This window comes from Ornithorhynchus anatinus, chromosome 6 (assembly GCF_004115215.2).
Source record: "Ornithorhynchus anatinus isolate Pmale09 chromosome 6, mOrnAna1.pri.v4, whole genome shotgun sequence".
In the NCBI taxonomy this organism is placed as follows: domain Eukaryota; kingdom Metazoa; phylum Chordata; class Mammalia; order Monotremata; family Ornithorhynchidae; genus Ornithorhynchus; species Ornithorhynchus anatinus.
In genome coordinates, this window is record NC_041733.1 from 8,851,732 (window position 1) to 8,879,011 (window position 27,280).

Here is a 27,280-nt window from a genome sequence, read left to right on the forward strand (position 1 = left end):
TTAAAACAGTGAGCCCCATATGGGACAGGGACTGTGTCCAAACTGATTGGCTTGTATCTACCCAAGCATTTAGAACAGTTTCTAGCAAATGATAAGCGGTTAATAAATACAACAATTATTGTTATTATTATTCACAGTTCTTGGCTGGTTTTTAATACAAAAGACTATAGACATAGTGAAAAGGACCCTTACAATCTCAATTTAGTATAATGGGTGGTTCTGCAGGAAGGACCTTTCTAGCTTGTGGATTATTCACACTGATCGTTCTGGTACTGAAGCCCCCCCCTGGTATTGGTTTACCCATTCAACCAAACATTTGCTCACCTACCTCATAATTCCTGCACTTCAGATTGATCCCCATGAATGGTTGCTAAAATGAATTTCATTATTTCAAAGAAATATAAATTAAGGGATGATTACAAATAGCTACCTGGGTAAGATTTAATTATTCTTTGAGTGATAAAAGACTATTCCTCAATCAATATTAACCTAAACCATTAAAAGATGATAAGGAGCCTAACTATTGCCCGCAAGCTTTCATTCTCAGGTACTTCCACAGTGTAACTCCTATTGGCCCTGTCATGGCGAAGTCTTACAATTAAACAAAGTTTGTAGATTCTGTGTTTTAGTACCCCAGAGGAAGTTTCGGTCTAGCACTTTTTTTCATAAAGGAACCCCAAACCAAGGATTTCAGAGGTTTATTCAAGCAAGAGTCTGCTGTTTACAATTAGTGAACTTGTTACCTTGATGTAATCAAGATTAAACCACACCCTTAATTAGTGATCCCTCTCATCCATCTTACACTGCAATATTGCTATTTGATTATTTTTTTCCTATTGTTAATGTATTCAAAGGACCCAGTTCTATTTAATTGTTATAAAACAGTGATTCATGGTTCTGAATACGTCTGTAATAACTACTTTACAATTTTGGCGTTGGTACTTAAAGTAGAGTGTGTAAAAGACTTGAAATTCTATCGAGAAGAAAATGAATGTTGCCCCCCTAGCAGGGAAACAGTATATTTGTGGTCCTTATCTGTTATATTTTTTATCATTTTCTCTCTCTCTTCTTTTTTTTTTTTTTTGAGTTGAGCTGGAACAACAGTTCTTTCTATTGCATAGCTAATGCGTAATCTTTTTTTTTATTTTAAAATAGTGATTTTCAAGTGTGGTCAGTTTTCGTATTATTTATGTTTTAGATCATCTACCTTTACACATTTAGTTCTTGTATTCACATGGTTTTTGAAGCAACTTTCCTTCATTTTTTTTGCAGTGAAAAAGTCACTGGAAGTTACGGAAGGAAAGAAAATCGCAGGACCGAAGAAGAAAGTAAAAGAATTGAGAGTTTTGGATCCCAAAACAGCCCAGAACCTGTGTATGTAACTCTTTTGTCATTAGTCAGCCAGACTTTTTTAATGCACCTCTGCAAAATATCATTCTCTAAAGTGAATCTTGTTTTCCTCACATTTTTCATTTCCAGGGTTCCTGATAATCCAATAATCCCATCTAATTGTATTCTTCACTGTGCAGGATAGTATTGCCCTTTATTTCCAAAATGCTTCATGTCAAAGGTGTCCAGAAGCAGAAAACTACTCGAGGGCAGAGATCATGTCTACTAACTCCATTGTACTCTTGTTAGACAGGAATATATACATCTCTCTTTTTCTTTGCCTCTTTCTGCCTTTTTTTACCTTTCACCTTAGATACAGCAATTTCACTTACCAGAAAAAAACAAAACAACTTTTTAGAATAAGTATAGGGTGGATTTTTTTTCTCTGTCATTGTACGGCACAGTATATGGAAGCATTAACAGTACTTGACAGAGTCACCAGATTCTTCTGCGTAATCAGTACTCCTTGTACTAGGGATTTTATTTTTCATTGTCTCTGTCCACTAAGTCGAGATACATGTTTCCAAAATACTAGGTGATGCTCAGATTTTTGGCTACATGATCTCATCATTAATAGGAATCCCTTTTACTCCCCATGAGCTCTTTCTCCCACTTCTCATAAGGGCAAGGGAAGATGGGCCAGGGTGTGTGTTTGCTGATAGTTGGGAATAACACTTCCCAGTGGCCAATAGAGATCAGCAATCCTTCCATCTCTGTGGCATTTTCTCTCCTTCCTCCTCTCCCCCAAGCCCCCTGCTTCATTCAAGCTCCCTCCCGGCCCCACAGCATATCTGTAATTTGTTTATATTAATACCTGTCTCTCTCCCTGCCCCCATCAGACTGTTAGCTCATTGTGGGCAGGGGTGGGTCTGCTTCTTCTTATGTTGTACTCTCCCAAGAGCTGCCGTGAACACAGTAAGCACTTAATAAATATGATTGAATGAATGAGTTTGGCATCCTAATTCAAGGCATAAGACATTGGCAAACATGGCAATCAGTCGATGCCTCAGTAATTTTCACTAAGCACATTTGGTCTGCCCTGCACCATCCTAAGCTTGGGATGAATACAGTGGAATGAGTAGACACAGTTATCAATATCTCTGAAAAAGCTTGATTGCTTCAGTTGCATTTATTTTCATTCATGTTGTATTTGTTTATTGAACACTTACTGTACCCTTGGGAGAATGCAGTACAAAACAGACACATTTCCTGCCCACAGTGAGCTTTTTTCCTCCCGGATACATAGTACTTATATTTTAAAGCAAGAAAGCAGCCTCAAACTATCCAACAAACTCTAAAACCATTGGGATTTAAGGTTCATCATGAGGTTCACTTTGTCAAGTGGGTACAGCCAGATGTTGAACTATTTTAGAACATCAGTATTCTCTGACTCCTAATGCTGAAGATGCAGATCAATTGATAATTCTTCTTTCATCTTATTTCTCTTAAAATAAATGTGCCGTTAATCTCATCATCGCTGAAATCGATACTGATTTCTTCAGTTTTTCTCGGAGATCCCATTTCCCTATGTTAAAGCCAGAAGCCTTTTTCAATGACCTCAGTCAAAATGTTTGGAAGTGAAAACATGAATGATGAATAATAGCTTTACAAATATAAGTGGAACCTCAGTATATAATAAGTGTGTACAAAAGTCCAAAAATTGTATCTTATTGAGGGATTTTTTCAGCCAGAGATGATGATAAGGCTGCATGATGGCAACCTACATCAGCAAACAAGTCATTTTTAGAGTACGTGCTCACTCGCTCACGTGCTCCCAAAATCTTCTTCCACGTAACCCTGATTCTCTTCCTTGCTGAAGGGACAGTGACATTAATGTTGGCCCTGTGTAATTGACTAGAGATATCTGAATCCATATAGGGCTTGAGAAAGGGACTCAAACACTGACAATCCTGAGGCCTGGAAGAGAGCAAAGGACATTGCTTGATTGATTGATTGACGGTTGCCAGAGCTGGAGAGTTCCGAGAGTACAAAAGTGGCAAGGAGTGTGACTGTCCTTTAGGACAGATGGTCATGGGAGCCCCCTAAGCCTTTGGTGGCTAGGCCTCCCCAGAGCAGGGTACGTGTTCCAGAAGCCTTCGGTTCGGGGGCTCGGGTCAAGGGAATGCCCTTAGAGAGAAAGCAGTGTAGGAGTTAGATCAGGCTGCTGAACTGTGAGGACCTGGAGTCACTCTTTTGCAAAATTATTTTCGTGTCTGCCCCGTCTATTACACCTTAGTATTCTCTTGCTTTAAGGAAGTACTTACTGTAACAGTAACAACTGTGGTATGTAATAAGCACTTCCTCTGTCCTAAATACTGGAGGAGATGCAGGATAACCTAGTTGGACACGATCCCTGCCTCATATGGGCCTTACAATCTAAGTCAAAAGAAGAGCAGATATATAATTCTCATTTTAAGGATAAGGAAACTAAGGCCCACAGAAGGTAAGTGACATACCGTAAGTCACCCAATAGGCTAATGACAGAGCTAGGTTTAGAGTCCGGCCCTCCAGGTCTGGGCTTTTTCCACCAGGCCACTCTGTTCTCCGTTTCCTTTCTGTTGTCTAATCAGTGTTCTTCCAGTCCCAAAGCAGTGCGTTTTTGGTGCCCAACAGAGAATTTTACTTCAATTCAGTTTGCGATAATAGCCATTTCAGAGAGCCATATCGGATGCCACTCTCTGAGTTACTAAAAAACCCTGCCTGCTAGATCGCTGGGATCCAGGAGTTGACTGGCCCCAAACCAGAAGTGTTTTTTTTTTTTTAATATGATGGCGGTTGGCCTTGGAATTTTATACTGAGAAAATGTTGATGATGATATGATTTAAACTTAGAAAGATGCAGCTTTTTTGATCAACTGTCAACTGAGAAAAAATTACTTGAGCTAATAGTGAGACTTGGGAGAGGTGTGTGGGATAGCTCAGAACTTTGGCTAAGAAAATTTTACTTTTGAATTAAATGTCTGCTAAGAAATGAAAAATTAAGGTAAAAAAGCTATTACTGTAAAAGACATTTAGGATAAATGTGTAATTTTTTAGGAATAATTTGCAAAATTATCATAGTGGGATATAATGATATATGACCAATTAAATAATTCCTCACAAAGGAAATGGGGACTAAAAATATAAAGCAGCTAATAGAACTTCCCAGGAACTCCTGCAGGGATGCACCGAACATCCGTGATTCAGTTACTTTAATTTCTTTACAAGGAAGAATAGGAGAGATGATGACAAATAGTAATATTAGGATTTAGGTGTTCTCTGTGTGTGTGTGTGTGTGTGTGTGTGTGTGTGTGTGTGTGTTTAATTGCATGCATGAGAAGCAAGAGCTGCAAATTTGAAGTAGTTGTGGGTGAGTCAGATTATCTCTGCCCTGATCTGTAAATCTGTGGAATGGAATTTCCCAGTAGGTCTGCCTGGTCTAGGTGCCTTTAGTGGAAGTGAACCAAAATAAGCATATTAACAGGAGGCTTTATTGTATTCATTTTGCAGTAAAGGAACTAGAGGCGTAAATATCGTGTTGAAAAATCCTGTCACTTGACTAATAAAAGAGCCTATCTGAGAGTAACAGCTTCTGCTTGATGAAAATCTTGGAGGGTGAAATAACGTTTTCTGACTTCTTCAGATGAAAATGGAAATTTCCAAAAAGAGTGTCTTAAGTTTAACACAAGTTTGTGTTTTTGAATTTCAGCTATCTTCCTGGGATCATACCGCATGCCTTATGAAGATATAAAAAACATTGTTTTAGAGGTTAATGAAGATTTGTTGAGTGAGCCCTTGGTTCAGGTAAATCGAACTATCATTGTTCATATCATCTTTGAATATGTAGTGAGTAGGGTGTGTGGTTAAAAAAATAAACATGAGGAATAAATAAGAAATAACAATAATAATTGTGTTATTAAACACTCACTATGTGCCAAGCACTGTACTAAAAGTTGGGGCAGAAGCAAGATCATCAGCTCCCAAATGGATTTCACAGTCTGAGAGAGAGAGAACAGATACTGAATCCCAGTTTTACAGATGAGGGAACTGAGGCACAAAGAAGTGAATTGATTTGCCCAAGGTCACACAGCAGGCAAGTGGCAGAGATGAGATTAGACCCCAAGCCCCCTGACTCCCAGGCCCATTTCCTTTCCACTCTGCCCCGCTACTTCTCGTATGCTCGTCCGCTCATTTGTATATATTTTTTATTACCCTATTTATCTTGTTAATGAGATGTACATCACCCTGTTTCTATTTATTGCTATTGTTTTAATGAGATGTACATCTTCTTGATTCTATTTATTGCTATTGTTTTTGTCTGTCTCCCCCGATTAGACTGTAAACCCGTCAGTGGGCAGGGACTGTCTCTGTCTTGCCTATTTGTACATTCCAAGCGCTTAGTACAGTGCTCTGCACATAGTAAGCTCTCAATAAATACTATTGAGTGAATGAATGAATATGCTATTGCAAATTATAGTACTAATCTAACAAGAAGAACGTGTTGTAGAATTACTGACATGAAGGCAGTCTCTCATTCTCTCCATGTTGCCTGTCTGTCTTTTATGTTTTGTTTGATTTCATGTTTATTTTAATCTACTAAGACATATTCTCCAAAAGAAAACTAAAAATATAAAAGACAAGTTAGTTTTAGTTGGCAGTTTTAGAGAGTGCCAGACCAAGAAAGAACTGGAAAGAGAAGGGGACTGAAAATCAGGAAACCCTGTTTCTATTAATGGCTCCACCACTTGGCTGCTATGTGACCTTGTGCAAATTGCTAAACTTCTCTCTGGCTCAGTTTCCTAATCTGTAAATTGGGAAACAAATTAGCCATGCTTTCTCAGTGTTAAATCTGTCAACACCATGTGGGACAGGAATGAATTTAATCTGATTATTTTATATCTAATCTTAGGTTTTAGAAGGTACTTGGCATATAATGAGAGCTTAATCAGTACTCTCACTATGAATCAGGACTTCTCTGTAGGCCAGCGCACTGTGCTAAGGGCTGGGGTAGATACAAGATCATTAGATCCGACATGGTCCCTGACTCATGTGCTTCCCACCATCCGAGAGGTAGGAAGTACAGGTATTTTAAACTTAGATTAAATCACGTAGACTGTTTTTCTTAAGATACTTTTAAAAACCGAAGACCAAAATGAAATATGTCCAAGTAAATCAGACTGGGAGTGACATTCTCCAACAAATATTTTCCTACATTTTAAATCCCCAAAACCATTTCTAGTCATCTCAGTGTCGGGATTCCACTTGTTGCATTTTTCTGGTTTGCGAACTCATTGGCCAGGTGTGCACTAAAATAGTTCTCACTCTTTGAATCTGCTATTTCCTTGATTGGCTCATTTGGCAGCAAATTCAGGCACAGAGTCCTTTTCTTTAGCCAGTCTGCAAAAAAAACCAAAAAAACAGCTGCAAACCTACGAGGATGGGGGCAAAAATACTTGTAACCCCAGTAAATTAATTAACTTGGCTGTTTTTCTCCTAACGTTGACATAACTTGGCAAGATCCTTAATGGATTCGAGTGTTTTGAACTAGTCTAAAAAATATGCAATTTACTCAACTTCTAAGTCTGGGCCAACATTTACTTGATGAATAAAATTTCAGTGGGTGGTGGCCTCTGTAGTTGAAAAATTCCCATGTAACAGACACTACTTTTTAGAAATTTTAACATAAAGAAATTGCTCACTTCCGTTTTTCCTCAAATAACCTAATTTGCGTGTGTGTGAGAGAGAGAGAGTGTGTTTGCCCAGAATAATGCCTCTTGTAGACTAGGCAGCAAAACCCAGAAATTATGATTGTTTTCAAACTGTTTCCCAAGGTTTGCTTTTCATCTCCAAAGGGACGTGTTTTAACTTTTGTCCAGTTCTGATTGTCTTTATCCTTCAAGGATTTTGTTTCCGTAGACCTTTCTTTAGGACTCTTGTTTCAGCAGCAAACTGTGAGACCCACCCGTTCCTAGTCTCTATCAGTGATAATTAAACAGGACAGCATCATAGTGATATTTCAAACTTGACCAAAATGGGCTACAGTAAACTGAGTATGTTCACATATTTGGGTGAAAATATACAAGACCCTACTTTGATACCAGATATTGCTAATTGATGAAATAAATACATTTCCAAGTTCCTGAAAAATTCTTACAGGAAAAAAAAATTGCTGGGGTGGTGGTGGCGGAATCCTCAAGGTCCTTGGAATAATGCTCCATTCATTCATTGTCATATTTATTGAGTGCTTACTTTGTGCAGAGCACTTTACTAAGCGCTCGGAAAGTTCAGTTCAGCAATAGAGTCAGTCCCTGCCCACGGTGGGCTCCATTAGACCAGCCATCTGTGTAGAAAGAAATTCCGCCAAAGTAGTGGGGGATATTTGTGTGTTTGACTGAAGGCACATATTTTTTTTTTGCCTCATTACTGTGCTTTGATATGCTCAAGCAAATAATCCTCAACTCAACCCAGCCCACATGCTTTGTTTTCTTAGCGCCTACCTACTTACTGTACCTTAATCTCGTCAACCTCTCTGCAGACCCCTTGCCCACATTCTGCCTCCCTGCCAACTCTTCCCCTTCATATAGGGCAGTCTACCGTTCTCCCCATCCTCAAGCTATTATTGTCACATCTCCAAGAGGCCTTCCCGGACTAAGCCCTCATTTTCCCTACTAATAATAATGATGGTATTTGTTAAGCGCTTACTATGTGCAGAGCACTGTTCTAAGCGCTGGGGTAGACACAGGGGAATCAGGTTGTCCCACGTGGGGCTCACAATCTTAATCCCCATTTTACAGATGAGGTAACTGAGGCACAGAGAAGTGAAGCGACTTGCCCGCAGTCACACAGCTGGCAAGTGGCAGAGCCGGATTTGAACTCATGACCTCTGACTCCAAAGCCCGGGCTCTTTCCACTGAGCCACGCTGCTTCTCAGCTTCCCTACTCCCTCTTCCTTCTCTGTGTCTCCCTTGCACTTCGATTTGGACCCTTCAAAAAGTCACCCTTCACCCTACCCTCGAGCCTATAGCACTTATGTACATATCCAAAATCTATTTTAATGTCTCCCCCGTAGACCGTAAGCTCCTTATGGTCAGGAATTTTGTCTACCAACTCTGTTGTATTTTCCCATGGCTTAGTATAGCACTCTGCATAAAGTAATAATAATAGTAATAATAATGATATTTGTTAAGCACTTACTGTGTGCCAAGCACTGTTCTGAGTGTTGGGGGAGATACAAGGGTATCAGTTTGTCCCACGTGGGGCTCACAGTATTCATCCCCATTTTATAGATGAGGGAACTGAGACACCGAGAAGTGAAGTGACTTACCCCAAGTCACACAGCTGACAAGTGGCAGAGCTAGGATTAGAACCCACGGCCTCTGACTCCCAAGCCCGGGCTCTTGCCACTAAGCCACGCTGCTTCTCTAATTGATTACAAGCTCCTTGAACCACTGGAGTTTTATAACAGTAGAAGCAGGTGAATTTTAGAAAGTTCAGGTCAACACCTTGTGATTCTTCCAGTTCTTCCAAAAATCAATTCTAAAATGGGGACTAATTTCCTAAGGGTAACCCTGCATGTCACCATTCAAATCTTTCACTGCTGCAGAATATACTTTCATTCATTCATTCATTCAATAGTATTTATTGAGCGCTTACTATGTGCAGAGCACTGTACTAAGCGCTTGGGATGAACAAGTCGGCAACAGATAGAGACGGTCCCTGCCGTTTGACGGGCTTACAGTCTAATCGGGGGAGACGGACAGACAAGAACAATGGCACTAAACAGCGTCAAGGGGAAGAACATCTCGTAAAAACAATGGCAACTAAATAGAATCAAGGCGATGTACAATTCATTAACAAAATAAATAGGGTAACGAAAATATATACAGTCGAGCGGACAAGTACGGTGCTGTGGGGATGGGAAGGGAGAGGTGGAGGAGCAGAGGGAAAAGGGGAAAATGAGGCTTTAGCTGCGGAGAGGTAAAGGGGGGATGGCAGAGGGAGTAGAGGGGGAAGAGGAGCTCAGTCTGGGAAGGCCTCTTGGAGGAGGTGATTTTTAAGTAAGGTTTTGAAGAGGGAAAGAGAATCAGTTTGGCGGAGGTGAGGAGGGAGGGCGTTCCAGGACCGCGGGAGGACGTGACCCAGGGGTCGACGGCGGGATAGGAGAGACCGAGGGACGGCGAGGAGGTGGGCGGCAGAGGAGCGGAGCGTGCGGGGTGGGCGGTAGAAAGAGAGAAGGGAGGAGAGGTAGGAAGGGGCAAGGTGATGGAGAGCCTTGAAGCCACTACTTTGTGGTGTGGGGATGTGCATCGTCATTGTGACTCTGAAACTTCCTTTGATTAAGCCATTCCAGAGTTTACCAGTACTAAGTCAGGATGTTCATGCGTACGGAATTGTAAAATGTTTTTCTGTCTTCTATCTCTCTAATCAACCTGTTTATTAAGTCGTCAACCGTCATTATTTTGCACAGGTTTCTGATTGTGCCTAGCTTCATGTATTTCCCAGTATTTGATGACTTTAGAAGACTACAAGTATACCAATTAAGGATATGATGTTAATATTGTTTTAGAACTTCTGTACATATTTTCCCCATTATTATAATATGTTTTCGGCTTGATCGCTTTCATAACTTGAGAGAAAAATGAATCATTAGCCAGAAAAGTAATGGAAATTAGATTTTTCTACTGGCTCTTCATGATGAAACGGTGAATTAATACATTTTCTTGATATGTTTTAAAAAAAAATAATGAAAGCTTCCTATTGTCTTCCTATTATTCGTAGTTACTACTGTAACCATAACTTGTGCCAGATATCTCTCTGAAAGAATGTTACGAACACTACCATAGCAGAAGCATGCTGCCAAATGCCATGTACTTTTTGATTCTTTAAATGCTCTGGCATTTACTTGCTCGATCCCAAAGGTGACCTGTCCACTCTGTTACGTTCCCTCATCAAGAGTGGGCCGGCGTAGCGGCTGAGTGGTGCCGTGTAGCGAAGGAGACGCTCCCGGTGTATCACTTCACCGCCCAACCACAGAATGGAGGTGGTGAAGCTCAGCCGGAGATTTCCACAACTCCAGTTTCTCCTCCCCCTTCCCTCTCCCCCTCACATTGATTAGAGACGTAGCATGGCTTAGTGAAAAGAGCAGGGGCTTGGGAGTCAGAGGTCGTGGGTTCTTATCCTGGCTCCGCCACTTATCAGCCTTTGATAAGTCACTTAGAAGTCATTTAGCTTCTCTGTGCCTCAGGTCATCTGTAAAAGAGGGGTTAAGACTGTGAGCCCCACTTAGGACAACCTGATTACCATATATCTACCCCAGTGCTTAGAACAGTGCTTGGCACATAGTAAGTGCTTAACAAATACCATCATCATTATTATTGTTAGGGTTGGTGAAATACATATCTAGCCTCTTTCTCTCTCCTCATCCCCTCCAACTCTTCCACTACTTAGACATTTGGGGTCTTTTGACTTATGGCAGGGACTGTGACTCTATGTAATAATAATTGTGGTGTTTGTTAAATGCTTACTATGTGCTAAGCACTGTTCTAAACTCTGGGTTAGATTTAAGATAATCATGTTGGACACATTCCATGTTCCTCATGGGGCTCACAGTCTTGATCCCCATTTTACAGGTGAGATAACTGAGGATTTAGAAGTAAAGTGACTTGTCCAAGGTCACACAGCAGACGTATGGCAGAGCCGGGATTAGAACCCACGCCTTCTGACTCCCCGGCTTGTGCTTTTTCCACTAGGCCATGCTGCTTCTCATCCTGTATCATCCATGTATTTCTTTTCCCGATTCTACCTATGTTGTCCAGTTAATTTTCTGGATTCCCCTTACCAAATTCTGTGTGGCCAAGAAAGAATGTACCTACATCTTTTCATTTGCAACTTATCTCTTCTTGATTCCCCCAACATTTTGTACCTGTCCCTAGTTTTGAAGCTGTGTGTTTTTAGTTTGCTTAACATCCTACTCTCTGTCATAGCCTTCAAAGTAAGTAAAATAAATGTGCTTTCTCTCTTCCCCCTAGAAAATACACAGGGAGTAAAATAAATTAAAGCAGAATCCTTTACTACTCATTCAGCATGAATTATTTGCTCTGTGTAAGTGGCTCTCTGTGACTGTTATAATTTCATAATCTCTTGTGCAAAAGAACCTATCTGGTCACAGATTTTGTTTTTTGGACTATCACTGTGATGCTCTTTTTTACCTTTGTATTAAAAAAAAAAATGAAGAACATGAAGGCAGGAAGTCTTTGCAAAAAAAAAAAAAAACCTTTCAGAAATTTTTATTACATTTCAAAGTGATTGCAGTTCTACTCCCTTTCTATTTTACATAAAATTCTGGTATGCAGTTTTGCAGACGTTGAAAGCTCGAGACTGTTGCACATTTGATTGGTAAAGAAAAGCAAATATATGACTTGCTTACAAAATTTGTTCATTCTATTATTGTTTTGCCTGGAATTTCAAATGCTCAGATTAAGCTACTGACTCTGACAGAAAACTATCCACTATTAAATTTCAAGTGTCCCAGGCAAGTATTGTTTAAAATCCAGAATACCATTATTTTGAAATCAAAAAGACAGTGTTGTTTTGTCATGTCAGAGCAATGTTTTTTCTTTTGTAGTCCACATAATATTACCGAAAGATTCCATTTATCCCGGAGGCCAGTTCCGTTAAAAAGTTGTTCTCTATTATTCAAATAATAAAGTGGGGTTCTTCTTTGACTGGTTATGTTGGCATCTGGAGCTAGTGTGTCACTGGTTGAAGAGATGCTCAGTTTACCTTGGGATGATCACTAGCCTGAAGAAATTATGGTCTGGGGGCAAAAGTACTCTTTTCCAGTCCTTACTGTTTCCATTTTTGAAGTAAATCCTATTTATTATTACTTTGGCACGAGCCAGAATGACTTTAGGGTGATACATTTGAAGGTCTCATAACCCACAGTAGCTCAGAGTTCCTTCTGATTCCCACGTGGATTTAGATCATTTAGATATTAGATTTTAGTAGGCTTTTGGATATCCGAACAGGTAAACTCTGTGAAGACGGGGGACATAACTACCTAACTTTATTGTACTCTTTATTGTACTTTATTGTGCGTAGTTCAGAGGTCTGGGAACAGTAGGAGCTCAGTAAAAATTGCCATTGGTTAATTGATTGAGTTTCTAGTGGATATAGAAGCCCAAAGCAGAAAATGATAATGAAAGGTGCATCTTTAATAGTAGCAACGACATGCAAATAATGGGTGAAGAGGGTAGAAATTCTGTTGGAAGATGCTAAGGCTAATCAAAGGTCTGAAGCTTGTGTGGCTGTGGTGCCTATATCTTTTCAGAAGCACTCCAGATAAATCTTTTGAATTATTTTCTCCTCCCCAGTGTGAAAGCCTCGAGAAAATTTTCAGTTTATTAAAAAAAATGTTTTTTAGCATGAAAATTGTCTAATAAAATAACACTACTTTTCGAGCTATTTTACAGCTTGAGACCTAAAATTTGTTTATTTCTTTTCATGAGAATTCAAAGATTTTTTTTGACCTTCCTCATCCTATGATCGTCTGTTGGAAAAACGTCAATGTGATCACCTAATTTTTCTCTTGCTTGATGTGGATGCTTGAATTGCGCTTTTGTTTTTTTCACTCAAATTATGAGTTAAGATTTCTGCTGCTGGAAGGATTTGAGGTCTTTTGGTCAATTGAGTTGAATATTAAGTTGATTTTAGATGGGCACCTGATATTTTACAACCTGCAATTTATTCTCTTTCTATTGATTTTATTTAAGTTGGTTTGCTCGGTTAATGTTAGGCAGTATGAGTACGCTTAGGTAATCATTGATCTATAAAAACCTAAATCAGAATCTAGTGAATATTAAATCAGATGGTTGAGTTTCAAGCTTTGTTCATAGTAGTTGGAGGGAATTGCAAAAAAAGTTTTAGAGATTTTGTTGTAATATGGATTTTTCTTAGTTTAACTATAGCGTGCTTACTCAATCTTTTTCCTCCTTCCTTTCCCTCTCTTCCTCTTATTCTTTTCTCCTTTTCTTCTCCAATAATTGTGGTATTTAAGTGCTTACTATATGCCAAGCACTGTTCTAAGCACTGAAGTAGATACAAGGTAATCAGATTGGACACATTCCATGTCCCTCAGTGGGCTCACAATCTTTATTCCCATTTTACAGATGAGTACACTTAGGTAATCATTGATCTATAAAAACCTAAATCAGAATCTAGTGAATATTAAATCAGATGGGTGAGTTTCAAGCTTTGTTCAACTAAGGCACAGAGCAGTTAAGAAACTTGCCCTAGGTCACACAGAAGAAATCCCCACCTCTTTACAGCAGACATCCCTTCCATGCACACAGCGAACATAGAATATTTATAATATTTCCCCAGCGTCTAGTTGGGAAGCAGGGAATTGATCTTTATTTCACTTTGGGAAACCTTTAAGGAGGAAGAGTAGTAAAAGTTCCATGGCTCAGTGGACAGAGCACAGGCTGGGGAGTCAGAGATCATGGGTTCAAATCCCGGCTCTGCCACTTGTCAGCTCTGTGACTTTGGGCAAGTCACTTAACTTCTCTGTGCCTCAGTTACCTCATCTGTAAAATGGGCATTAAGACTGTGAGCCGCACGTGGGACAAGCTGATCACCTTGTATCCTCCCCAGCGCTTAGAACAGTACTTTGCACATACTAAGCACTTAACAAATGTCATCATCATTATTATAGTATTGGAGTGCTTACATTCATTCATTCAATAGTATTTATTGAGCGCTTACTATGTGCAGAGCACTGTACTAAGAGCTTGGAATGTACAAATCGGTAACAGTGTTTACAGTGTTTGGAGCTCTTGTACTAAGCAGTGGAGAGGAATACACAGGTCAGAATTAAACTCAGTCCCTGACCCTCAGGGGACTCACAAATTAAAAATAAATATGTGTCTGGCGACGGGTGACAATGTTGAGGTGACAGACTCATGCTGAGAGATGAAATAAAACACTAAGGCAACATGAAGAGGAAGACTAAGATCAGCAGGATACTATTAATTGTTCTTATTGAGAGCTTACTGTGCACAGAGCACTGTACTAAACACTGACTTTTCCAAACATGTTGTTAGACATGTTCCTCGTCCACAAGGAGCTTACAGTCTAGAGGGGGAGACGGTGGAATGTGGCTGGGATATCGGGCCTGGGAGTCAGAAATCCATGGATTCTAATCCCGGCTCTGCCACTTGTCTGCTGTGTGACCTTGGGCGAGTCACTTCACTTTTCTGGGGAAGCAGCGTGGCTCAGTGGAAAGAGCCTGGGCTTCGGAGTCAGAGGTCATGGGTTCGACTCCCGGCTCTGCCACTTGTCAGCTGTGTGACTGTGGGCAAGTCACTTAACTTCTCTGGGCCTCAGTTACCTCATCTGTAAAATGGGGATGAACTGTGAGCCTCACGTGGGATGACCTGATTACCCTGTATCTCCCCCAGTGCTTAGAACAGTGCTCTGCACATAGTAAGCGCTTAACAAATACCAACATTATTATTCTCTGGGCCTCAGCTACCTCATCTCAATGAGGATTGAGACTCTGAGCCCAAGTGGGACAGGGACTATGTCCCAACATTCCAGGGCTTAGTACAATGCCATGTATGTAAGTAAGCACTTAACAAATACCATAATTATTCATTATTATAATAATTATCAATATTGTTCTATTGTACTCACCGAAACACGTAGTACATCTTTATACACGGTAAGTGCTCAACAAATAAATTGTTGCCGAATTGTACTTCCCAAGCACTTAGTACCGTGCTCTGCACACAGTAAACGCTCAATAAATATGCTTGAATGATTGAACGAATGAATAAATATGATTGACTGATGTTAATATGAATGAATAAATTAAGGGTATGTACTCAAGCACTTTGGGGCTGAGGGTAGGGGAAAAAAGGGTACAAATCCAAGGGGGAGGGTGATGCAGAAGGAAGTGGGAGAAGAGAGAATGAGGACTTATTCAGGGAAGACCTCTTGGAAAATATGTGATTTTAATAAGGTTCTGAAGGTGGGTAGAGTGATGGTCTGTCGGATGTGAAAGCGAAAGGCATTCCAGGTCAGAGGCCGGACACAAGCGAGTGGTCAGCGGTGAGATAGACAAGATCTATCTCATGGTATATGGTACGGGGGCGGGAGTATATGGGTTTTAGAAGAGTGAAGTGAATGTGCTGGGTCATAGTAGCCACTCGGTAGGGTTAGATAGGAAGGGGCTTGGTGGTTGAGTGCTTTAAAGCCATTGACTAGAAGAGCAAAATTCAGGTGGAATTTAATGGTCAATGGAAAGTGGCTGCTCTCCCATATATGTCTGGGAGCGTTAGTAAGGGCACAGAGAAGGAGAATTATCAAGTGAAGGTATCTCTCTGATTTCCAAGGCCAAGATAGGGTGCCTCAAGGGAGGGTAAGGTGGAAAAGAAGCCAACTGAGGAGTGGAGGGAAGTTGGTGGAACGTGGCTTGAGTTCCAGATGATGGAGAACAGGGAAGGTTCACTTTCCCTCTGCTCCCCCTCCCCTCCCTTTCCCCCCGACCTTCTGCTTTTCCCCCTTCCCCTCCCCTCAGCACTGTGCTCATTTGTATATATTATTTATTACCTTATTTATTTTGTAAATGAGGTGTATATCTCCTTGATTCTGTTTATCTTGATGATGTTGTTTTTGTTTTGTTCTCTTTTGCTTTGCTGTCTGTCTACCCCATTTAGAGTGTGAGCCCATCATTGGGCAGGGATTGTCTCTATCTGTTGCCGAATTGTACATTCCAAGCGCTTAGTACAGAGCTCTGCACATAGTAAGCACTCAATAAATACTATTGAATGAATGAAGGAACATTTACCTCCCAACTGCTTACGGGGTAAAATGCTCTGATGAAATCTTGATCCACAGCAGCCTCTTTGAGCACCTACCTAATATTTTTTTCTCCAGTACATTTAATTTTCATGTAATGGTTTTATCCTCCTGCCTGCCTATTTGACAAGTTTATATTCATTGTTAACTAATAAAAAGACAACTTAAGATTCAGTGACTTAAAAAAAAAATCTAAGGATATAAATCGGATTGAAAAAAGAAATCATCCTTTAAAATCTGAAGTTCTTGCAGTTAGAATAAGTGTCTGTATTGAAATTCATTAATTTTTATGCTGCACAGTACAAGGCTACATGCCAAGGAATGATGATTTAATTTTTCTTAATGCAGTTTAAGGGGCATTGGAGTTTGCTGCTAAGCTTTAAAAAGTAACATTTTAATAAAGTAAATGTGTGGTTCAGAGCCTGAAAAAGACTGTCATTTATTTTATCCTCTATGAAGGTTGAAGAGCTAGGGAGCCAGTTAATAGAACAAAACTCAGATATTTTGGCTTTGTGGGAGGAAAGGGAAGTTGAATATTTAGAATTTTACATCTTGATTTTTTTTTTAAATAAGCATTTCAATACGGGACACAGTTATCCCAACGAAAAGTAACCGTAACTGCTTATGTCCTCTGCCACATGTCATTGGCATAACATTTTCTGTTATTAAATACATCTGATGCCCCTGGACATTTCTCTCTTAATTATTTCTTCTGAATCTCAGCAAAACGAAAGAATCGTTACTAGCGCAGCGTTTTTCTGTGAGCCATTTTAAACGTGTTCCTATGGGAAGATCTTTTCTTTTTTAGGCTTGTATTTTCTCTTGGTGATTTTCAAAATTAAGCAAAGGAGCATTCATTCATACTTTTTGAGCACTTTAATTTGCCTATGTATCCATGGAATATTTTGGGGTCCTGCTATTGAAATCTAACAGTATAACTAAGGAGCAGTTTCCACAGACTAGATCACCTTTGTAGATTTTAGGGGTGCAAAAGAGATGACTGGATACCGAATGGTTGAATTTTTTGCACATAGTTGATCTGATGGATGGTAGCCATATTGCTCCACTAAGATGCAACCAAAGAGCATTTATTTATATTATCTGTCTCCCCCTCTAGATGGTAAGCTCATTGTGGTCAGGGAGCATATCCATTAAATTGGTTTATCATACTCTCTCAAGCTCTTAGTACAGTGCTCCGCACAAAGTAAGCGCTCAATAAATCCAATTGACTGACTTACTGACTGATGATAAAGAGTAAACCCGGAATCTGAACTGAACAGAGGTCGGGTGTTCGCTTCTGCAGGCCCCTCCCACCAATCATGGCCCCAGTAGACAATGAGCATCAAGTCTCAGTCTGGGTTGAAGATCGCTGGCTATGGCTGCAGACGGGCTGCAACTTATCCTTTACTTAGCTCTTCCTTCTCCCATGACACCTTGAATCCGAGAGAGAATCCGATTTCAACCGCTGTATAGTACGAATGCGTGCTTGCACAACAACTCTTGTAGGTGTTTGTTTTTGTGGACATTTCAAAGCAGCACTGCAGGGTGAGACTGTTTCAACGCCCGCCCCTCTTTGTAGAATTAAAGCTCTACTCCCAGGTCTTCTCCGGCATTAGGGGTGTGATGGAATGTTCATGACCCCCATGGGGTGGTCAGAACTATACTTTTCCCCCCTTCAAAGCCCTACTGAAGGCTCACCTCCTCCAAGAGTCTTCCCAAAGTACGTCCCCCTTTTCCTCAGCTCCCCCTCCTCTCCCCGTTGCCCAGACTCACTCCCTTTGTTCTATCCCCCGAGCCCCAAAGCACTTGTGTATATATGAACATTTCTATAATTCTATGTATTTATACTGATGCCTGTTTACTCGTTTGGATATCTTTCTCCCCCTTTCTAGACTGTGAGCCCAGTGTGGGCAGAGATTGTCTCTCTTTATTGCTGAACCGTCTTTTCCAAGTGTTTAGTATAAGCTCTGCATAGTAAGCGCTCAATAAGTACAATCGAATGAATGAATGAATGAGAAGCCCGTGCTAAGGAAAATTCACTTTGCAGTAGCCCATTTCTGTTGCACAGCTATTTCTTCTAACACCAGGTTTTTGAGTGTTTACAGACACGCACCTGTTACTGGGGGACTGTTTCCGATTCTTCATTCGCCTTGTAGGTAAAATGGGTAATGAAAACACCGTCTGTTAGTATATTCTTCTATTGTTGTTTTTATAAATCTATGGGTAGAGAAATCGTAAAACACAGAGTCAGTTGCATTTGATTAGACATAGTGTTTACCCACAGGCACTGTGGAACGCTGGCACAGGTCTTTGACATGTTAATGAAGTGAAAAACAAGGTTTGAGCTATCACACCCAGCAGGTCACACTTGCACTCGTGGTTCTGAGGAGGTAAGCTGTAGATGAAGCCCGAGAAGACCAAATGAATACACGTTGACTGTTATCCTACGGGAAGCGTTCCTATAAATAATAATGAAATAGAAGAAGTAGAAAACCGGGCATGCATTTAGACCAAGAGATCAATAAAAGGCAAACGTTTAGACAGTGAATGCAGCAGGAGGAGCCAAGGACATTATTAGTTCATTTCAGTAAAACCAAGATGTTGCAATCCAGTTTTCATTCACCTGAATGTCCATTTTCCCTCTTCTTCCCATCTGTAAGTGACTTGGGTGGCTGTCACCTCCTCTAGATTGCAAGCTGCTTGAGGCCAGGGATGGTGCCCGTTAACTCTACTGTAATAATAATGTTGGTATTTGTTAAGCACTTACTATGTGCAGAGCACTGTTCTAAGCGCTGGGGTAGATACAGGGACATCAGGTTGTTCCACGTGAGGCTCATAGTCTTGATCCCCATTTTACAGATGAGATAACTGAGACACAGAGAAGTTAAGTGACTTGCCCACAGTCACACAGCTGACAAGTGGCAGAGCTGGGAGTCGAACCCATGACCTCTGACTCCAAAGCCCGGGCTCTTTCCACTAAGCCATGCTGCTTCTCTAAGAGTAGAGCACCGTGCATGCAGTAGAGGTTCAATCAGTACTAATGATTGAAGATGACCTGCTCCTAAAGAAGAAAAGATAAGGGTTCGTGCTATTCTTTTGCAGCAGGGAAAAACAAAATAAAAATGCATTGCCCATACATTTGCTCAGAGGTGAAGGCAGCTGTAACCCACAGAACATTGAAGAAACCCTAGGGAAAACAGGGAACTTCTCAGCAGTGATGTAGATTGGGTTTATTCAGCTCCTGGTCAGAGGCGTAAAAATGTATCCTTCTAAGGAGACCCTTTTTTCCCACCCCAAAATCTGGATTGGGAGTGGGGACCTGGGTCGGTCGGGAGCGTTGTTGACAGCGTTCCCCTCAAAAATGAAACTTGGACCCTAGGGATCCTTTAATCATAATCTGTATCCAAATGCAGCTTTGAAAAGTAATGTGGCCTAGTGGAAAGAGCACAGGCCTGAGAGTCAGAGGACCCGAATCCTGGCTTGCCACTTTCCTGCTCTGTGACCTTGTGCAAATCACTTACCTTCTCTCTTCCTAAGTTTCCTCAGCTCGAAATTACTAGTTCTCACACTCTCATAGGCAGTGAGCCCCGTATCGGGCAAAGACTGTTTCCAATCTCTTATAATGGATCTCTAAGCGCTTAGTAGATCTCTTCTAGTGTATCTACCTAAGCGCTTAGTAGAACGTTTGACACCTAGTAAAGACTTTACAAATACTACGATTATTATTAATGAAGTAGGCTCAGGTTATAATCAGTCACAGGCAGAGCATTTTCAGTAGTACACATTTTGTTGAACCAATTGAAGATGTCTACTTATTTATGTGACTATCTCTGGAATGGAACCTAACACCCCATGAAAGTGAATCCCATTTCTGAACAGGAAAGGAAGGATCGTTTACATTTGAATTTGCAAGGGAATGTGGCCAGTCAGCCAGGACTAAGGGCCTTCCTCAGGTGAAGGCACAATGGTGCAGATAATTGTTAACAAAGGAGATAGGTGGTTTTATTATATATATATATATATATATATATATATATATATATATATATATATATATATTTGATCAGATCCAGTTCTTGTACATGGTGAAAAACTTTGTTTCTAGTTTCCAATGCCTAAGAGTTCTCATAAAGCATATTTCAAGTAAGAAATGAGAAAAAACAAAACAAAAAAAACACACACAATAACCTTACTGACCTTTGTCCCGTCAGCAATTCAAAAAACAAAAAAGCTGAAAAAAAACCCTGCCAAAAGCAATCCCCAGAAACTAGAATACCTTTCATTTATTCATTCAATCTTATTTATTGAGCGCTTACTGTGTACAGAGCACTGCACTAAGCCCTTATGAGGGTACAATACATCTTCAAATAGGTTCCATGCCCACAACAAGCTTACAGTCTAGAGGTGGGGAGAAAGACATTACTATAAATAAAGAAATTACAGCTATGTACATGAGGGCTGTGAGAGAGGGGGAAGAGCAAAGGGAGCTAGTCAGGGTGACGCAGAAGGGAGTGGAAGGAGAGGAAACGGAGGTTTAGGCGTAAGCTTTGAAAGGGGGGAGAATAATTGTAGTATTTCAGGAGGAAGGGTGTTCCAGGCCAGATGCGGGATCTGGGAGAGGGGTCGGCTGTGAGATAGACGAAATTGAGGCACAGTGAGAAGGTTAGCGTTAGAGGAATGAAGTGTGCGGGCTGGGTTGTGGAAGGAGAGTAGCAAGGTGAGGTAGGAGGGGGCAAGGTGGTGGACTGCTTTAAAGCCAGTGGTGAGGAGTTTTTGTTTGATGCGGAGATGGATGGGCAGCCCCTGGAGGTTCTTGAAGAGTGGGGAAACATTGGGCCTGTTTTTACTCAGCTTTGGGAGCTTTGCTATCAAGAATGCTTAGACCTTGAGGCACAGTGGGGCGGCAGGAACTGCGTCTGAACCGATAACCCTGTAAACTGCATCTGACCCGATCAGCTTGTACCGACCCCAGCACTTAAAACAGTTTTTGGTGCAGAGTGAGGACTTAATGAATACCATTTAAAAAAACAAAAGTGTGAGTGGTGTTGGGGCAAGGTTCAATCCACGTGTGCCCTGACCACTTCTTTAGCCAAAGGTTATTTTTACTAAGAGCTTCCTTCATTCACTAAGCATATTGATCATCTTGGATGCATTACTGGAAAAAAATACCATCATCTGCAATTTATTTAGGAAAAGTATATAATCAACATCCTTAGTTTATAGATTACAGAGCTACCTAGTGGTATCCTAGTACATATGGCAGAAATGGGGGTAGTTATATATTTGATCAGTTCACAAAACCTGGATTGCATACAAGTGGAAACAATAAAATTAAATCTAACAAAATGGTGGTGTCCATTCCTTCTGGAAAGGGTAGAGTCAAAAAAAAAAGAAATCTAGGAGATATAATCAGATTAAAAGCTTTGCTAACATGCCATGAATAAAAAAGGCTAAGGGAACAGGGATTGCTTATTCTGTAAACAAAAAGCTGAATAACTTGTACTGAATTGGATCTGATAGATGGAGTTAGCCAGTAGGACTGTGAACCTGTCATTGGGCCGGAATTATCTCTATCTGTTGCCGAATTATACATTTCAAGCACTTAGTACTCTGCACATAGTAAGCACTCAATAAATACTATTGAATGATGAATGAATGAATGAAGTAGGAAAATGGAGGAGAGGACAGGAGACGAGTGCTGAAGTTGCGGTGAGAGAGATTTGAGTTTGATCGGGGAAGTATTTCCTCCCTTTGAGACTTGCTATATAGTAGATGACTTAGTGCAGGAGGTTCTAAAGTCTTACCCGAAAGCAACCATTTAATAATCTTTTTTATGATATCTGTTAAATGATTACTATGTGCCAGGCACTCTTCTAAGCGCTGGGGTAGCTACAAGGTAATCGGATTGGACACAGTCCATGTCCCACATGGAGCTCAGAGTCATAATCCCCATTTTGCAGGTGAGGCACAGAAAAATGAAGTGATTGCCCAAAGTCACCCGGCAAACAAGTGGCAGAGCCAGGACTAGAACCCAGGTCCTTCTGCCTCCAAGGCCATGATCTTTCTCGGTGGTATTTGTCCTGTCTATTGTTAAATTGGATTCTCCCAAGTGCTTAGTACAGTGTTCTGCACATAGTAAGTGTTCTCTAAATATGATTAAATGAATATTGAGTGCTTATTGTATGCAGGACACTGTACTCAGGGCTTAGGAAAGTACAGTATAACAAGGTAGTCACAGTCCCTGTCCACAAGGAATTTACAGTCTACACTGGAAGACAGGCATTAAAACAGATTAGGAGTGGGGGATATAATAGAATATAAGAATTATAATAACTGTAGTATTTCAAGTGTTTACTATGTGCTAATAATAATAATTATGGTATTTGTTAAGTGCTGAGATAACATAGAGCTCACAGTCTATGTAGCAGGGAGGGAACAAGGTGGGGCTGGGGTATCAAAGTGCTCTCCTCCTCCTTCCTTTCCCCCCTCCCTTCTATTCAGGATTCCAGCTCCTCGTCTTCTACTCTCAGGAAGAAGCAGGAGGGCTGTATCCTGGTATCCATGGGCTGTCAGCAACTCCATGTCACTGGGGGGAGTTGTGTGGAGGTGTTCCCCCCCACATCGCACTCTCCCAGCCCCCGCACGCTCTCCTGCTCTAAAGCCCCCTCCCGGCCTCCTCTCAAGCATCCTCTCAGCTCCCTCTCGGCCCCCTTCCTCTGCTGGAGCGGCCAATCCCGACAGATTTGATCAATCAATCATTCAGTGGTGTTTGTTGAGCACTTTCTTTGGGCCCAGCATGATCCAAAACCCTTGGGGGAATACAGTTCTACAAAATTGGTAGACACAGTCCCTGCCCAACAGGAGTGTACAGTCTAGAAGGGAAGATGGACAGTAAAATAAGTAAAGTACAGATATGTACATAATAATTGTGGTATTTAAGTGCTTATTATGTGCCAGGCACTGTACTAAGTGGCAGGGGTAGATACAATACAGTTTGCCCCTGTCCCAAATAGGCCTCACAGTCTTAATCTCCATTTTCCAGTTGAGGTAACTCAGGCACAGAGAAGTGAAGTAATAATAATGATAATGATGGTATTTGTTAAGCGCTTACTATGTGCCAAGCACTGTTCTACGTGCTGGGGGAGATACAAGGTTATCAGGTTGTCCCAGGTGGGGCTCACAGTCTTCATCCCCATTTTATAGATGAGTTAACTGAGGAACAGAGAAGTTAAGTGACTTGCCCAAAGTCACACAGCTGGCAAGTGGCGGAGCAGGGATTTTAACCCATGACCTCTGACTTCCAAGCCCGGGCTCTTTCCATTAAGCCAAATGAGCAAGGTCACCCAGCAGAGAAGTGGCAGGGTCAGAATTAGAACCCAGTTCCTTCTGGCTCCCAGGCCTGTTCTCTCTCTACTAGGCCACACTGTCAGGTGACTTTCAAGTGCTTTCTGAAAGGGTACAGATCCAAATGCATGAAAGAATACTATCCTTTTGGGAGGGTTCAGGTCTGCCAACTGCAGTATACCTTCCATTCATATCATTAGAAGAATATAAAATAGATGCAGATAAAAGACAAAAGGAATGCCATAAACCTGAGAAGTTTTGTTTGTTTTGAATTTTTCACAATCTTAAAACTCCTTTGCATGATCAGTCCGGTAGGTTCTCAACACCATTCATTTTCAGCCTATGGGTGGTTTAGGGTTTTGCTTCTAAAGTGCAAATTAAGACAATAATAAGAGAAAAGATAATGAGCATTGCCAGATATATAATTTTGATAAATAGCTTTTAGTTTCATCACAAATCAAAGACAATTTAATTTAAAAAGTAATAAATTATTTCTGCAAATAGGATCATGACATTAGCAGGAGTTAAATTTTACATGCACAAAGTATTTGAAAGATTTTTTTCCCTCATTTTAATTAGAGAAGTTGTAAATATATCAGTGAAGCTTCATTAATATACAGCACAACTAGAGTACTTAATACTAGAGTATTAAAGTGAGGAATTTAATGGAACTGAAATTGGAATTTGCTCAGGTTCCCTGCATTTTGTTCAGCTACTCTTTAGAAGTTGAGAAATATGTTAAAGGCAGAGAGTCTACAATTTTTTCCATTCCCCAATGTAACTCTTAATTTACTATCCATTCATCCACATGGAATTATGAGATTATGGAATCTTCCTCTAGAACTTCTGGTCAGATAAAAATTAGCTAGAAATCAAATCAAAGAAGACTGTTTTTCCCCTCAAGTTGTTGTTGGGTAGACAAGGGACTGGATTTTGAACCTGCCAAGTTGCATTTATTAGGGATTAATTTTGGAGGTAGATAGATAGATGATAGATAGATAGATTAGATAGATAGATAGATAGATAGATAGATAGATAGATAGATAGATAGATAGATAGACGTATATTTAGAGATATATACCTAAAATGAGTTAAAACCAATAGTTTGCTCACATACAGACACAGCATTTAAGCACTAAGCACTGGGATGCATACAGGTAATCAGGCTCTCAGTCTAAGTACCAAAAGGAAGAGTTGGTGAATCCCCATTTTGCTGATGAGGGAACTGAGGCCCAGAAAAGTTAAATGAATTTACCCAAGGACACACAGCAGGTTAGTGGTGGTGCTGGGACTAGAATCCAGGTCATCTGAGTCCCGGGCCTGTGCCAGGCTACTTCTTTCTAAAGGAAAGCGAAACTTGCCCCATGGCCTTCCACAGGCATTTCAGGACATTAAAGAGAATGCAGAATGTGTACTGTAGAACCGCTTTTAATGGAATGGACTACTGAAACTTAGCCACAGACTGAGTTAATGTGTTTCTGTTCGAAGGCATGTAATTTTTTCCAAGAATTTGCCACTTCCTATTTTAAGAGTTGTTCATTGCTGTGTAATATCATTCTGAAGCCATCATAATGTACTTCTAAGAGCATCTCATAATGCAATATAGTGACTATGAAATTATACAGAGCAATAAGGCCAGTGCATTCTCTGGGTTGAAGCCAGTCTAATTTGACCTTTTTTTTTCCAGTCTGCTACCTCCTTCTATGCAGTTAGAAACCAAAAAATGAGAATTTTTTTTCTTATTTTGTTGCTTTATAATTACTTAATTTAAAATGATTTTGACTCATTTTTGCTGTCATTTGAAAGAAGTATCAAAAATGATGCTAGGTCCAAAAGGATTGTCCTCTGTTTGGTCTTTTCCCCCAGTTTTACAATGGGCTCCTTCTAAAAGCGAGTGGTGGTCTTTGTAGTCTGAAAGAAAATTGCTTATCTTACGTAGGTGCAGTAAGAGAAACATCTACTCGGTGCAGGGCACTTAATAAGTGCTAAAGAGGTACAACAGATACCCAAAATGTCAGTGATCCACAAGGAGTTTACACACTAATCAGTCAAATCAAATTCAGTGCCATTCATTTTTTTAAATGGTTATTAAGTGTTTCCTACGTGAATTGCGCTGCTCTAAGCATTGAAACTAGTCTAAGCTCTGAGCACTGTGTTGAGCACGGAGGACTGTTCTAAACGCTAGAGTACTTATTGAATACTTACTGTGTTGTAAGCTGTGTACTAAGCGCTTGGGAGAGAACAATGCAATAGATTTGAAAGACACGGTCCCTGCCCACAAGAGGTTTGCCGTCTAGAGCTTATAGTGTAATGAGTATTTGTTTCTAACTTGGTTCTATCTGTTGGAAATCCTGTCCTTCAGCTTTTAAGGACAAAAAGGAGAGAAAACAAGTGCTTAGTGCAGAGTGCATCCTTACTGAATGAAAGCAAGGACTTGCTTCTCTTGACTATCTGTCTGTACCTCCTCTTCTCACCTTTTCCCACTGTCCTGCTCCAAACTGTGACATCAAGGCTTAGATTAGCTTTTCCAGTGCTTAGAACAATGCTTGGCACATAGTAAGCACTTAACAAATACCATCATTATTATTATTTTCATTTGTGTTTGCATTGATCTTGTCCTCCCTTCCACCCCTAACCCAAAAGATTGATTATAGAATAGAATTTTGTAATTACAATTGTTATTATTTTTATGGTATTTGTTAAGCGCTTACTATGTGGCAAGCACTCTTCTAAGCACTGGGTTAGATACAAGGTCATCAGGTTGTCCCACGTGGGGCTCACAGTCTTAATCTCCATTTTACAGATGAGGTAACTGAAGCACAGAGAAGCAAAGTGACTTGCCTGAGGTCACACAGCAGACAAGTGGCAGAGCCGGGATTAGAACCCACGTCCTCTTACTCCCAAGCCCGGGCTCTTTCCACTAAACCACACTGTACTTATTACAAGCCAGTGGTTATATGTTGCTCTGCTGTCACCCCGTCAGAGTTCCTAAAGTTGGGGTCGTACCTAACTGAGAAATGGCATCCATTTTCAAACTGAAAAGCAATCTTTCCCCAAAGTCATGCAGATTGGTTTTATTTTTCATTTTGCAGAATATTATTTGATATTAAAGAAAATGGATTGCTTGGGCTTTTGGAATTAATTGTTCCATGAAGAGAAAAAACAGGCTTTTTTTTCCTTCATTTTCATCGTGACATTGTGCTGTATCATATTTCTGTCTTCACCTGTCTCATTACACTCTGTTGTTCAGAAGTGCTTTATAAGTGTATTGTTTAAAAAGGTCCATGTTCTAAGTATACTTTTCCTTTTACCTCTGGTCCTCTAGCCACAATGCTTTATTGCTCTTACCGTATTTAGTCGGTGTCCTTGTCCCGTATGTTGTATTTTGTGTTATTTTATTTTATCTTTTTTTAATTGTTTTCACCAATATCCTCTGTCCCCTTTATTCTTAGAAAGCGGGCATGTTATCGGGTAAACACTTGTGTATATTTCCCCAAATTTGCACTTAGTAATAATAATAACAATAATAATAATAATGTTGGTATTTGTTAACCTCTCACTATGTGCAGAGCACTGTTCTAAGCGCTGGGGTAGATACAGGGTAAACAGTTTGTCCCACATGAGGCTCACAGTCTTAATCCCCATTTTCCAGATGAGGTAACTGAGGCTCAGAGAAGTGAAGTGACTTGCCCACAGTCACACAGCTGACA

General features: G+C 40.5%; 1 protein-coding gene across 1 annotated transcript in view; it reads left to right on the plus strand.

The window, feature by feature from the left end:
• The window catches only part of DIAPH2 (diaphanous related formin 2), a 692,146-nt gene that overhangs the window by 285,171 nt on the left and 379,695 nt on the right, over window positions 1–27,280 (plus strand). The window contains 2 exon segments of the mRNA XM_029067298.2: window positions 1,273–1,374; window positions 5,077–5,171. Of these exon segments, the coding sequence (XP_028923131.1) occupies window positions 1,273–1,374; window positions 5,077–5,171 (197 nt within the window).